The sequence below is a fragment of the Rhinolophus hipposideros genome (genome assembly GCF_964194185.1).
Source record: "Rhinolophus hipposideros genome assembly, chromosome: 3".
Classification (NCBI taxonomy): domain Eukaryota; kingdom Metazoa; phylum Chordata; class Mammalia; order Chiroptera; family Rhinolophidae; genus Rhinolophus; species Rhinolophus hipposideros.
In genome coordinates, this window is record NC_138049.1 from 27875331 (window position 1) to 27890418 (window position 15088).

The window sequence follows — 15088 nt, forward strand, 5'->3', positions numbered from 1 at the left end:
CCGGTCTTATTTTTGGAGAAACAGGGTACATATTTATAGAGGAGAATGTGGTTATTAATATTCCTGAACTTCAAAACGTCTTCTTAAATTTACAAAGAAAATTATGTTTTAGGTCAAATTAAAGCACAGAAGTCCACCTAGATGTACATTTTTTTCATTCAGCTCAGATCTATTTTAATAACAAAATAGTACTTAATATTTTTGCACATGCAATTATAGCTACATCCAAAGAAAAGCATGCATTCTGGATACTAGAGAAACCAACCACCTGTGTTTCAAAATAGGATTATAAGCCTTCACCATCACCAAAACTGTACCTACATAAACAACCATTTGGAAATAGCATTCTAACTGAGGTTCTTATCCTGTTGGCATCATGCCTTTTTTTCTCCTGAAGTTATAGTTGTAAAGCAGAAGTTATAACAACTAGTATATCAACTCTAGTTTTCAAGTCGTTAATAAACGGGGTCAATTTTTCAAGTTGTGATTTTGAAAGGCATATCCTGTCCCTGATCCAAATATATGTGAATTTCATATAGGCTAAAAGACATGTAAAATATTTGCTGTAGTGGCAGCATCAACTGCTATTTGTCGTGTGTTATTTATGTTGCTGATACGAAATATCAAAACACCATGGGCTCAGGACATCGACAAACTCCAGAAGATATTTCAATTCTGTGAAACTGGAAGGATTTCAAATAGCAGTCAGCAACAAAAGTTGTATTTCTCGAGGCTGCATCCCTGACCACATACAGAACGTCCTTGGGGCCAGTTGCTGTCTTGGGTCACTGACATTGCTAATTAAGCCTGAGCCAAGCCTGCACCAGTTCTCGGCATGGTGCAGAAAAGCATAGAGAATTTCAAGTACAGCTTCCAAATTGTCACCGAACCTTCTAAAGTGGAATCTCTTTCTCCATTTTACTTGATTTGAATTGACGACAAACATAAATCATTTCTTCTCTCATTCTACTATATCTCTAAACTTTTCTAAAAAATTGTTTATGTTGATATTTTTTAAAAACAAATCAGGTAAACACCAGCACATGCAAGTGTCCTCAGGATAAAAAGAACAGCATTCTTTCTATGTAAAACAATATAAGCTGATATGTCACTGTTTCAAAATACGAATTCATCATGTTGCTGTTTTATAAATTATGTCACTTTTATCCTGGCTAGATATTTTGCTGTCATTCAGAGAAGGAGGCAGTAAATCTCAGTGTTGTGTCGACTGATACAGTCTGGTGTCTGGGCCAGTCCTGGTATTCGCTTTTGATCGTGGACCAACCATTTAATGGTTTTTAACTGCCTTGATTTCTTCTTCAGAAATGTGGGCCAGATGAAGGGCTTATTTAAATACCTAGGGCCTTTGAGATCTTGTGAATATGTTCAAACCAGCTGCTTGGCTTCAATCATGTACCAATGGCTAACCAAAATAGACAACACTCTTCTAGAAGATGTGAGGCATGTTGCTTCTGAGTCTCTACCACAAGTTGGCACAAAAGGATCTGAATAGTACATCCAATTCCAATAGCGTTTTTTAAATTTTCTCATAACAGTTTCTCCTTCAGTTATTAAATCTACCGTCAGCATTTACTACTAGGCACTCACAAGAACCACATGGCATAAAGGATGGATGAGAAAAGGTGTAAAAAACGGAATCACATGATTTTCTACGAAACTCACTAAACTTCTTTATATTGGGCTTTAATTTCATGTGCTTCAAATGGTTATTTTTCTCCATACTTCTTACAGACCATTATATCTGTGTGTATTAAACACACACACACACACACACACACACACACACCCCACTAAATTTCCCTGCATTTCCTATAAAATTTCAAGCAAAAACAATGCTAGACTCCAAATGGTTTATTTGAATGTAAGTATTGACCTTCTCATGCGTTTACTGCTTTGCATCTATACATTTCAATCACGTGTCAAGCTGCCATTGGGCCAAACTACGGAAATGCAAACAAAAAGCTTGCATTAGGAGAATCACACCAACATTGTTTGAGACGGGTTACCTTTTTTGCTGCCTGTTCTTCTTCTACACCATCCCCAATTACAACATACACTACTTTTCTGCCAAACCTTTGCATTATTCGTTCAAAGCAACTTTCTTTTCCTGGAAGATAAACGAGATAAAGTTCAGAGTGAAGTTACCTGGTTAGCGGCATGTTCCTCATCTCGGCCATCTCCAATCACAACATAAGTTATGTTAGTGCCAAATCTGGACACTATACGCTCAAAACAGCTTTCCTTGCCTGAAAAACAATGCACTGCTTATTCTTCCAGCCATTGCATTCATTAACCTAAAGATTCATAAAGCGTTCAGTTATATTCCACTCGAATATCAATCACTTAACCTAGCTTGCCACTTCTGGGGTAATGAAATTATCGAATACGTTTGAATCGTTAAGTCTACTTGGGACAGATTATTCAACAGACGTGTTCCACGCTTCAAAAAACTCTGTAGGATTAAGCATGTGACCCAGGGGAAATGTTACTATATTTCATTCTGCCAAAAGAATATCGGAACAACTTTACGAGCAACTGTAAGTTTTAATATTTATTTTTTCATTCTATGTATCAATGTTATCCAGTTTATTTTAAGTAGTATAGATAAGTCAACTGAAAATATTGTGAAAAATTGAAGGTTCACCTATAAGTAAAGAAGAAATACTAAAATGAGATTTACCTTGACATACAACTTTTTTCTTCAAGTGGCTGGGAGCTAGTCTGCTGAGAACAATTGTACTAAAGGTGCTGTTTGATTGGATCACAGCACTGGTGACACTAGTATTCTCTGATTGCACTATGGGAATAACACCATGGAACACCATGGAACACCATGTATGTAACACCATACATTCTTTATTTTTATAACATTGGCCTTATTCTCTGAATTTCAATACCACAATATGTTCATGCAGTCATGGATACTTTTGCATTTTTTTTTTAAATCTGATAGTTCAAATCTGATAGCTTAAAGGGAAAAATAAAAATGATATATTTTTTCAGATTAAACATAAGGAACAATTTGTGGACAATAAGAAAGAATACTGTCCTTACTAGAAGAAATATTTATGCTGGTGTAAAGTTATTTGATTTGTCAGAAAACAAAATCAAGTTCTATATATTGATCCTGCTAGGGTAAATACATACATTTATGTAAAAAGGAATGGGGTTGATATCAGAGCTCTGAACTGTAGTGCTTATGAGAATGTAGAATTTACGTTATGAAAGCTTGGCTTTAACTGTACTCCTGAAACAGCTGCAACTGGGGGCTCCTTTTGCCTGTGCCAATATCAAAACTCTGCAAGGCCCAGGGCAGGTTATTTTTGGGAGGGGATTTTAGGATTTTGAACTTCTCTTGTCAAGGTGCCCGAGCCTAAGTTCGTTGACCTTCAGGGCACATTACACAACCCATCTATTTCCCCAGGCATTTCCTTGACAGACAGAGGATACATGAGCTGTTTTCTTTTAACACTTTCAAGATGGCAGAAGTTGATGAAATTTTGTTTTTGAAAGTTTATTAGAAGACTTTATGAAAGGAACTTAACGTCAAAGATGGCTCCACAGATATTATCCAAATAAACAAGGTTCTTTGATTGCTACTGAACATTTTCAGAAGTGTGGATTTCTCATTCTTCATGTGTAATGAATGTTGCAATTAAGTTTTCTAATTAATGAAATTCTTTTTTCCCCCTGGAATTAAGGACACTAGATCAATCCATCATTTATAATGCCGAAATAGTATTTTTATCTTAGATCTAAATGATTGCATATGCAAAGGTGAAATGCTATATACTATTCTAAATAAAATATTAAATACCATGGCTAGAGATACTGCGTATTATTCAGATAACATGTGCCATGATGAAAATGTATATGTGTTAGAACTATCTAGATGATGAGTTAAGAATTTCACGAGGGGTGGGGGGAGGGGGATGAGGGTAAGGGGATCAATTATATGGTGATGGAAGGAGAACTGACTCTGGGTGGTGAACACACAGTGGGATTTACAGATGATGTAATACAGAATTGTACACCTGAAATCTATGTAATTTCACTAACAATTGCCACCCCAATAAATTAAAAAAATAATTAAAAAAGGTAATTTCCTGAAAAAAAAGGAAAGAATTTCACAAGGTAACAGCTTGCATAAAATTTGCACATATACAATGAGTGGTATGGAACTTTGTTATTTGAGTGCTATCCAAATTTGCTTAGTATTCTAACAGCAAAATTGATGAGACACACATGAAGAAAATACCCCCAAAGACATAAGTGAGCACATTCCATACAGAGTTAGAAATGATTTTCTTACCTATTTTAGTTGCACTGTAAATATTCTCAATGGGGAAAGCACCTCCTAAACTATAGAGTAGAACCTTCGCAAGCGCTGGGATCAGTTGGGTTGTCGTTACCAAGACATTTACGCAGTTACTCCTAAGATAGGGAGGAAATATGCATATTTGTTTTCTAATACTAAATAGCTTCTAATAGTACAGATTTTAAATTGTCACTGTGATCTCTCAATTCCATAACAAATAGCCCCTGATCATCTAACCTTTTATCACTCCACAGTTACGTATGGAGTGTTTACTACCTAGCAGGCACCATGACAGATGCTAGGAATAGATCCCAAAACAGGGGAAGGAGAAAAAAATGAGCAAAAAAAAAAAGTCGTGGATGAATGATGTTTTTGTCCCCCTCTAAATCACAAGACAAATAAGAAGAGAGACAAGTCAATGGGTACCTGCAATATGGAATATATTGTGTAATACAACACTCAGGTCCTTGTGGATCCTAGAGAACAATACCTATGTCAGTCTGTAGCAATCATAGATAGGTGATCAGAGGGAGGATAGCCTCGTTTTAAGGTTTACGAGTATCCAGAGCAGGTATTTTTTAGGGTGGTAGGACTCTATGTCCCAGTATTTACAGAGACTGGGAAAGTAGGAGACGTAGGCAGAAAGAAAGAGATAGGATGGGTAACAGGAATTTTGAGATTTTTGTACAAGAAACAGCACAGAGAGGCCCAATCAAGGGGCTGGAGGATGATGGGTCCTGAAGGAGTGAAAGTGGGGAGGATTCTTACTTAGCACTGAAGGGTCTGAATGCTTGAATCTCCTGTTTACCAACAGCAAAGGGCAAATTGCATTTAATGGCCCCAGTTTTAATCTGTCTACAGCGACCCTTTGAGAATGAGACTCCCACTCTGCAATTTACAGCTGTTTTTGTGTTTTTTTTTCATGATAGTACTGACAGCCAGAGAGTAGGAATTGCAGGCAGAAACCCCAAAAGAATAGACTTGGCCCTTCCTTCTGGGTTATGGGGAAATTGAGATGTCCCTTGAGGAGCTCAAAACCACACAGGTGAAATTGGGAATCAGTGAACCTTTCTCTATTTGATATTTTGTATTATGAGTCTTTAATACATATTTGTGAGGGATGTAAAATATTGTCTAGAATTCTCTTGATTGATTTTAAGAAACTTGCTCTCTATGGCAACTTAGAAGAGCAAATTGAACACTAACTTTTCAGGGATATGTATATGCTTAGCCCCCAGTACAATTAATATTATGCTTTATATTCTCTAGACCAGGGGTGTCGAAACTGCGGCCCGCGGACCAACTGCATGGCCCACAATCCATTTTTTATTGGCCCGCAGCAAATTCCAAAAATATATTTAGTTTACTTAAATAAACCAGGTGAGGCAATACGTACTTCACCTCGAGTGAGTGGCCCGGCTGTTTGTGTATTTTACCGCATATGACCCTTGGTAAAAAACGTTGAAAAAAGTTTGGACACCCCTGCAGACATATCATTTGTAAGAAAAAAACACTGTAATTTATTCAGAAAAAATTATAAAATCTTTACAATGATCGCCTTTTAAAACATTTTCATTTCTAAATTATCTGCATAGACCTGATTTTATAATAGGAGCTCTGTCTTGGAAGCAAATGAGGTTATTGACATAAGGGGATAAAGAAACAAAGATTTCTAGAGGTAGGAGCTGAGTAAGTATCATCAATAAAATCCCTAATTTTACTGATGAGAACATAAAGACTTAGAAAGTAACTTGCTTATTATCAGACAGAAACTCCCCAAATTATGGCAGATTATTAAGAGTAATACACAAACACATTACTATATTATGACACTTAAAGTTCTTCATAATATTTTGTCAAAACAAGGTGCTATTCATATATAGGTGTCATACATAGGTCATACATAGGTGAATGTTACAGAATGAAAACATGGTGGAATAAAATAAAGCATAGGCTTTTTAAGTTTAGAGATGTGATTTTCGAAATCTAGCTTCATCACTTACACTGTGCAATATTGAGAGTTACATCATTTCTTTTTTCAGATGGCATATATTTATATGCAATTTATAATGCATTGCAATTTTTAATTACAAACATTGAAAATATAAATTGCATATATATATTTGTAAAATACAGACAAATATAAAGAAAAAAAGAAAAGCATCAATTATTTAACAATGCAGAGATGGTAACTGTTCTCCCTCTTTTGTGCATTTACTTTCAGAGTTTCTGTTTGGGTATAGATTTTTTTTTCCCGTTAGGATTCGTGTGTGTGTGTGTGTGTGTGTGTGTGTGTGTGTGTGTGTATGAAATTTTGTATTCTACTTTTTTCATTGTTTATATCACGAGCCTATTCATTTATGTCATATTGTCTATTTTTCCCCCTCTCCCAACAAAACATAATGTGTGCAAAATACTCTCTCATGTGGCTGCACTATCACTTTTTAAGGTTAAGCTTGGTCTCTTAGATGGTTTTTGATTTCTTGATATTATAAATAAGGCTACCTTACATATACAGTTTTCCCTACACATTTGATTATGCCCTTTGATTATATTCATAAGAGAGGACTTAGAATCAGAGGTATAAACTTTTCTAAAGGCTCTGATACCTAATTTACCAACGTTTTGTATAAACATCTGTTTTTCTGATATCCCAGACATTTGGTGAAAATTACCAATATGGTAATATGGGTGGTTAACTTAGCAAATTTCATGGTACTTAAATCTTCAGGTGTAATGACTTATTTTATCCTTCATTTCCTTGTTATATCTTATTTCTTAAAAATCACATATCCATGTAATTGTTTTAAGATCATGGTTTTAATAATAATATCTATATAAGACAGTATGTATAACACATATAGAATCTATATAATAACATAATAACCTTTGTTTTTTAACTATCCAAGATACCTCTTTTAGAAATAATGAAAGCTGTTGAACTCTCCAGAGAAACGCGCGTTCCACTACATTTTACACACAATTTCAGGAGCTCAGGAGTCCTCACATCCCAGTTGTCTTGACCTTTGGTCTCCATGTTATTAGTCACAGAGATCACAAGGCCGCAAGTCCAATTCTAAAACACCTTTAATTGTCAGCCAATTCTTCCTTCCATGGAGCCAGAAACTCCCCTCCTGGGATTCCTACTCATCAGTCCTAATTCTTTTCTTCAGACATAGAGAGAAATGTAATTTATTTCAGCCTAACATATCAAACAGTTGAATCAGTAATATTGTTCCACAGATGATTCTTCTTCAGACAAAACTCCTTGGTTCCTCCCTCCAACTGTTTCTTTCATGTGGTTTCCACAGCCTAAACCCTTCTGGCCACTTTGCTGGACAGAAGATGCTTCAAATTTGTCACAGACCCTGTTGGAATGTGGTGCGCAAAACTGAGCAAAGTACTGTTCTAGCTTCCCCAGCCTGACCCAGGAGATTAGGGGCCCTCCCCGCCATTTAGACTTTCTGCTTTCAGTACAGTTTCTGGCCATGGCACATGGCTAGAAGCCACGTGCAGGATATGCCACATACTCGTCTACTTCCATGTTCTGAATACTGGCCAAGGTTTTTCTGTATTCTGATTGGATCAGTCCAAATATTCACTTTTTTTTTTTTCTGAATTTCATGTTTTTCTGAATTTCAAAATTTCACAAATTTGCTAAGCATGCTGTTTGTTATTTAATCATTTAACTCAGAAATAAAACTGGGAATAGTATAGTACAACAATTCATCCCCACCCTATTAGCTATCACTTTCCAGATTTATTTTATTTTATTGATCAGCATTTATGGCACCTGATGTTCAACTAACTCTAAATCTTTCAATTCTATTATCTACACTAACAAGTCAGTGTTTCACTGTGTAGTTCAAACAACACAAAAGTTATAATTTTTTCAAGAGCTCTCCCTTCCTTTTTGATCCATATTGTCTATAACGACCTAAAAGACTTAAAAACATGCACTCTTTGTATAAACAGTGTTGTTTTATTTTTGCCGTCATCTCCTGTACTTTGTCACTAACGGAGTGCTGCTATCTTTTTCCCCATTAGAAGTCACATGACCTGAAATTCCTGTGGGGATTATCGGTGCTTATGAGAAGTTTAGAGAGATGGGATCCCCTGGTTATTCTGAGAAGCAGCAACCCCATCCTTTACCCCAACACACACACACACACACACACACACACACACACACACACACACACACTGAAAATCACTGGACTTAGTGACTTGTTAGGTCCCCACTCAAACTCTAATTAAAAGAGTCTAGGAATTAAAACATTTTTATATATGTTGTATCATTAGAACTATATTTTTAATTCAATAAATATAGAAACTGCAACAATACCACTTACCTAGTACTAATAATTGATAAAGACTTAAGTGCATTTGTTAGCCAGGAGTCTGTCAGACCTTCAATTTCTGCCCTTAACTGCAGCCATGCATCTCTCTTGGCAGGGCCAAGGAGTCCTGCAACACCAAAACACAAGGCAGTCGAGAGATGAACATTTTTTCAATACCTAGTTTGGTCTCCTTTCTGTTTAGTATAGATCATTGTTTTTTTACAGCTTATATCAGAAATAGAGAGATAGAGGCTGATTTATATCAATACTGATCCTGCATTTCAAACTTGGTTATCCATTCATTCCTTCAACAACATGTATTGAACGACATCTAGATGTCAGGTAACTTGCCTAAAGACTGGGTTATAACAGTGAAAAAAAGGGGTCATGGTTTCTGCCCCCCCCCGAACCTAGGATCTGGCAGAGCAAATGCCAATCCTCTGAGGAGTTTTGACTTCTCCTGTGCCTGGATCCCCACTCTAAGACTGAAATGCAACAGGTCTGGAGGAGAAGTTGGGGGTTCCCAGCCTCATGTGGAGGTTACATACCTCATGTATTTCGGCTGTATGAAAATGCTTAGCTTGTTAATAATCATAATCAGTAAAACTTTGAAAATAATAACAACATTATCATATATAGCTTTTAGGATATTTCTAATATCAGCGCTAAAGCTATCACAAATAATTTGTTTTATAAAAAGAAGTTAAAAAATGTGTTGAAAATCCTGAAAAAAATGTGTTGAAAATCCTGAAACACATGACACATACATAAACAATGGTTGAAAACAATACTGAAGTTATGGTAAGAGGTAGGCATGCTAACGTTTTATTTAAGCTCTTGCTTTCATGATAAAAGATCATATAAATCCATTACCAAAAAAAGTTTCTCATTTTAATCATATATCAGAATACGGGGACACATATGCTGGTGGATGATTTTTTTCTGAATCAAAATTTACAGTTTCTAGCAAGTCTCATTTGTCCTTATTTCAATATAGATATGCTAATGTGTCACAGAAAATGGACTGTCAGGTCATTGTTTAAATTTTTTAAGACATAAGAGTATTTATTACTAATCTTGTTAATTTTGAAATAATTTTAATATTCTTCAAGGGGGATATAACAACATACCTGAATGACAAAAATTCAGATTTCCCAAAAGGATATTTATTTTAAAGTTAAACATGTTACCAACAATTGATTTTAAATAGAATACTTATTTATTTGATTTTAAAAAGTATCGTGTATGGATCAGTAGAGTAAATTAGGAAACCTGAGCTGTCTCCCTAAAACCCTGGGCAAGTCAGTAACCTTCAGGGACCTATTTCTCCTTTGGAAATGAAGGCCTTCCATATGTAAGCTCCCTTTTGGTTCTAACATTATTATTATCTATGGTTCTAAATTTTTTTTCTTCTTTTGTAGTTATTGACTATCTATTGAGCCTCTATTATGTGCCTCAAGGTTAGAGAGGCACTGGGGATTCAAGGTGAATGGACACACAGCCCCACCCTATTATGGGAATGGGTGTGTGTAATATATATATACTATAGATACACATTTTACTTACTCTATTCTATGACATGGATGTGAATATACATGTGTATAGTATGCACAAATATATTTAGGTGTATCATTCAATTTTAGATTCTGGTTTATGCTCTTTGATCATCCTTGCAAAAAAGAAAAAGTGAGACACAAACAAACAAAAAAATCCCTGGGAGAAGCATCTTATGTGACCTCATGACTAACATTAAGATCTTGACCTAAAATCGATCCTATAATAGAGATCATCAAGGTTTTTATATCAAGAAACACATCCAGATCTCGGTTTTGATGTCACAGGTTTTTATATCACCTGTAATACATGGATGAGTATATTACCTACAGAGTTTTTGAACTTTAAAAAACCATGATAATCACAGTTCATACTACCATGTTTCTCCGAAAATAAGACCTAGCCGGACCATCAGCTCTAATGCGTCTTTTGGAGTAAAATGAATATAAGACCCAGTCTTATTTTAATATAAGACTGGGTATTATGTAATATACTATAATATAAGACCGGGACTTATACAAGACCAGGTCTTGTTTTAATATAAGACTGGGTATAATTTAATGTCATATCATATAATATCATATTTTACTGGGTCTTATATTAATTTTTGCTCCAAAAGATTCATTAGAGCTGATGGTCCGGCTAGGTCTTATTTTCGGGGAAACACGATACACCTGGGAAAGATATAGTGTCAGATAACATGTAATTTTTAAATGGATACAACAGACTTGTTGAAGTCTTGGAAGTGACATAGAGCACTGTTTATATTTATTTTTGATAGGATTCCAGAAAGGTAATGATTGCTAACAACTCTGCTTCAATGACTGGGGCTCTTGTCCTTAAACAGGTCTTCTTCTCACTGCCTCAATCAGTTCCTCTGTCTGGTTTTCACTGATAGCATCCCAGCTGAAGAAAGGCAAACTAAATCTGCTGTAAATCTTGACCAAATATCTGAGCACAGAAAATTTCCAATTCCTTTGACAGAGCTGCATGTTTTATTTTGCAATTGGATTTCTCCCCTACCCACTCTAAGAAACTTAAAATTCTGGCTCAGTAGAGATTGGCATGAGATCTTAATTTATTTTACAGTAGGATAGTCTGTAATATAGAACAAGGAACTACAGTTCAAATTTTACCTCTATCTACAGTGCCTTTATTTAATTTAAAAAGTCACTAACAATTGTCACCCCAATAAATTAAAAAAAGAAAGCCACACGTACCTCCGACATTGTTCTTGTAGGTGTTGTATAATTCTTTTACTCTTCTATAACGAAAAGCCAACTTCCTCATCCAGTCAACCCCTCCTCTTACACCTGTTGGCAAACAAAGGTTTGCACTACTTGCAGCTGCATGGAAGCCATCAGTTGCAAAACTGTAGGTACTGCAACACCCAAAATATATTAAAAAGAAATAAAAGAAATAATTACATGTGCAAAACTCCATAGCTGAATTTCTGTAGGAAATAGCATACTAAAAGGCATGACTTACCTCAAGTCTTGCCCATTATCATCTGAGGAAACATCATCTATGTGAACTTGATCACATTCCTGTTGAAAACATCGGAAAAGTTATTTGTTTTTGAAGTGATGCTTGCGACCATGTTTGAAAGCTTGTCCATCTTTCCATGTATCTGGCTACGTCCAGAAGATGGCAGCATTTGCCCATCCATCCCATCATCTCCTGCTAGAAAATGGCACCAATTCTACTCTGTAAGATCTAAATGTGGAAGCGTGCCATAAAAAGAGGCCTGAAAACATATGGTATGTGCATTTCTTTAGAATTTAAAACATAATTTTAGTCTTAAGATTATTGATCAGAAACTCTCTTTTGAATCTTTAGAATAATCACTGCTGTTCACTTTCTGCCGTTTCTCCATTTCTGTTTTACTTAAGTATGGAAGCAAAGCTAATCTGAAGATACATGAATATACAAAGCTTGTTTGGTCTGAACACCTCAGGTGGTTACTCTTATTTATTCTTTGTTGAGCAGACACAGACGGGCTTAATGATTATGGTGTCCTGTGAGATTTCTATGATTCCCTGCTTTTTTGCTTGGCCAGAGATACCATGAAAGAACCATGCTAGTGTTATTTTAAAAGTCCTGGTGTTTTAACACAGAGAAAAAGGTAATAACCACGGAAGTCAGTGTTTTCTTTCGTTCAAGTTCCAAAATATTTAAACTGAAAAGAATACTTGTAAGTACAAGGTAACTAATGAAGATTTACCATCTCCAATGTGCTACAAACTTAGAGAAAAAAAACCTTTAGGTGTGTATACCCACACACTTGACAACGTTATAGCATGCTCAGAACAAATGGTAACTTTTCTGGATACGAACACAATTCTTCTTTGCTGCTCTTAGAGTCTTATTTTATTTTCAAACAATCTGCAAAGTTCCAGTGATATACTAATGATCTGAAGGTGGAATTTGGCTAGGGCGTTTAAAATATTTAGTACTTAACCAACCTCATGGTAAGTATGGTTTAGCCTTTGGGGCCTTTTCTCCCCCTCCAACTATTTTAGTCATTACCACAGATTCTGACTAGATACATAATGCTAACCATTCAAAACAAATTAAAAAACTATTAACTTTGAAACTAGAATGTCATACTAAACAAAGGCTTTTCAGCTACTATTTGTATTCATTAGAGGACTTGGAAGTATCTGGTAGTGAAATATTTAATATCTTGTCTCCAGGTTTCCACATGGAGTATATTAGATACTGTCACAGGTTTAGGATGAACTAGTTGACTTAGGTGTTTTTTTAAAATATGAAACTTAATGACTAGCCCAATATACAATTTTAGTACATTACTTAAAAATTCAGGTAAGTTAATTTTAGAGGTTCATATGATTTATATAAATTATGTTTAGTAATTTAAGAATAAACCTTTACCTATATTCACAGGTAAGGAAGGGTCTTGAAAAGATAATCTGACTGGAAGTTCCCTGAAAAGGGTGTTTGGGTCACCGGATATACCCCCACTTAAGGCACAGTCTGTCTCAGAGTAATCCCTCAGTGATTCATTGCTGAATAAATGGCAGACGTTTGACTAGACAAATGATAGTTGTTGACAGAATTACCACAATCGTTTAAATTTTATAACCCAAAGTTATGGTGATATGGAGTAATATTCTAGATGGTAGGAGTGTAAGAAGATATATATCAAGAGAGGAGGGGAGAGTGAGAAAATGGGATAAGAACTGAGGCCATGGGATTCATGGTAGGACAGGCATTTAGAAAGTTTCTTCCCCATTTTGACCGAGTATTCATTCGTTGAAAGGAGTGCAGACCAACATTTAACCAAAAAGGTATTATGCTTCCAGAAAAATCTCAGGGAAAAGTGCTGCAAGGAACAATAGTAGGTCTTAAAATGGGCTCTAAATGGAAGAATAGAAAGATTTAACCAGTTAGTATGAAAGTTGGAAATAATTTCTTCTCCCAGAATGTGGAGGTAGCACAGTAGTTCTAGATGACAAGGATTATTTCTTATTTAGAGATGGTGACTTTCTTAGTAAATATGTAGACTAAATCAAATCACTATTGAAATGGCATTACATGCAGCTGCTCATTGCACCTAAGTTCGAATATCTTTCCTCATATAAATAATTTCCATGTCTTTCTTTTGCAACAAACTGATAATATCCAAAAAAGGTGGGAGAAAATTTTTATGAATTACCCTGGTAATTAGATGTTATTTCTATATTTAATACCCTCTCATCTTAATTTTTAGAGAAATTCCTCTGACAGTTCAAGTATTAACTCACATGATTAATTTTTACATTTGCCCCCAAACTCAGTTTTGTTTTTTTTTTTTACTCCTGAGGACATCAGTATATCAAACTTATTAGACCATAAGCTCTATATTTGAAGTTACGTTTGAGGTTTTTCCAAATGGAACTTCTCTTTAAATTTATGCCTAGTTAACTATGCTTGTTGATTCTGGACTCTTGCCCGAGGATTACAGTCCAGTGAAAGAAACCTGAACTTCAATCACTTACATTTTTAGAAAAATCTAAATAATTGTTCTTCAATTAGTTTTCACTCAGAACTTCGCAAGAATCATTTAGACCAAAACCTGAAATACTACAAACAGCATAAAGCTTTGACTTTTAACAAATTTCAGTATAAGAACTCAAACATTTGGGATAATTCTGGTACTCATCTTAAATTCTTTAATTTTGTTTAATAAGGCAACCACAAAGTTGTCACTGATCTTTATCAGTCATAATCCATAGCAGTCTTCTCTCACTTTTTTGAGCCTGAACTCCCTGGTGCCTTCTTTTCTGGAAGTTATTCTAACTGAAATAACATTTTATTTAAACAGAACACTCTCTTTTTAGGGGGAGTAGTCTGAGCATTTGCCTTCTCTACAGTTGGGCAGGATGTAATAAAGAGTCTATTAGGAGGATTTAAATGTGCATCTTCTAAGGAATTATGTGAAAGCAGCTGCTGCTACATATGTTGCATTATCAGTTGAAGGATCTGAGTCTCAGATTTTTAGGTTAAGAAAAGAAATATTGAGAGATTAAATACACAAGGAAAGACAACATAATAGGCTAATGATGGAGTTACTCTCTTGAGGAATTCTCCTCTTTGTCGGAAACAGAAATGATTTAATACCAGTTTTGAAGCCCATGATAATCTTTGATTACAAAAGGTTTACTGAAATAAAAACTTGGGTGAAAGTAAAGCTGACTTTCAAAATCATATGCAGAAGGGTAGTGGATATACATGTAATGGTACTGAATGATCTTGAAACCTATTGTTTAGATTTTATTGGTTTTAGTGTTTATCTCACTTAAGTCAGTAATAAGCCTTTGGGTTTCCTTGGGCACTTCTGAAAGGGCATGTG

At 35.3% G+C, this 15088-nt stretch overlaps 1 protein-coding gene and 1 pseudogene across 6 annotated transcripts in view; one reads left to right on the plus strand and one right to left on the minus strand.

The window, feature by feature from the left end:
• EYA4 (EYA transcriptional coactivator and phosphatase 4) overlaps positions 1–15088 on the minus strand; it is a 287676-nt gene that overhangs the window by 2513 nt on the left and 270075 nt on the right. For 2 of the 5 annotated variants that reach the window (XM_081045126.1, XM_081045125.1), the window contains 5 exons: positions 11722–11780; positions 11454–11614; positions 8692–8806; positions 4334–4455; positions 2028–2128 (listed from right to left, as the gene is read on the minus strand). In XM_081045126.1, coding sequence (XP_080901252.1) covers positions 2028–2128; positions 4334–4455; positions 8692–8806; positions 11454–11614; positions 11722–11780 — 558 coding nt within the window. Of the gene's footprint in view, positions 1–2027; positions 2129–2166; positions 2268–4333; positions 4456–5838; positions 7708–8691; positions 8807–11453; positions 11615–11721; positions 11781–15088 lie in introns of those variants that run through there. The other 3 variants (XM_081045129.1, XM_081045128.1, XM_081045127.1) reach the window with 2 other exon arrangements.
• Positions 13454–13764, plus strand: LOC308492137 (10 kDa heat shock protein, mitochondrial-like; annotated as a pseudogene). The gene has a single exon. The product of its transcript is annotated as a 10 kDa heat shock protein, mitochondrial-like (transcript).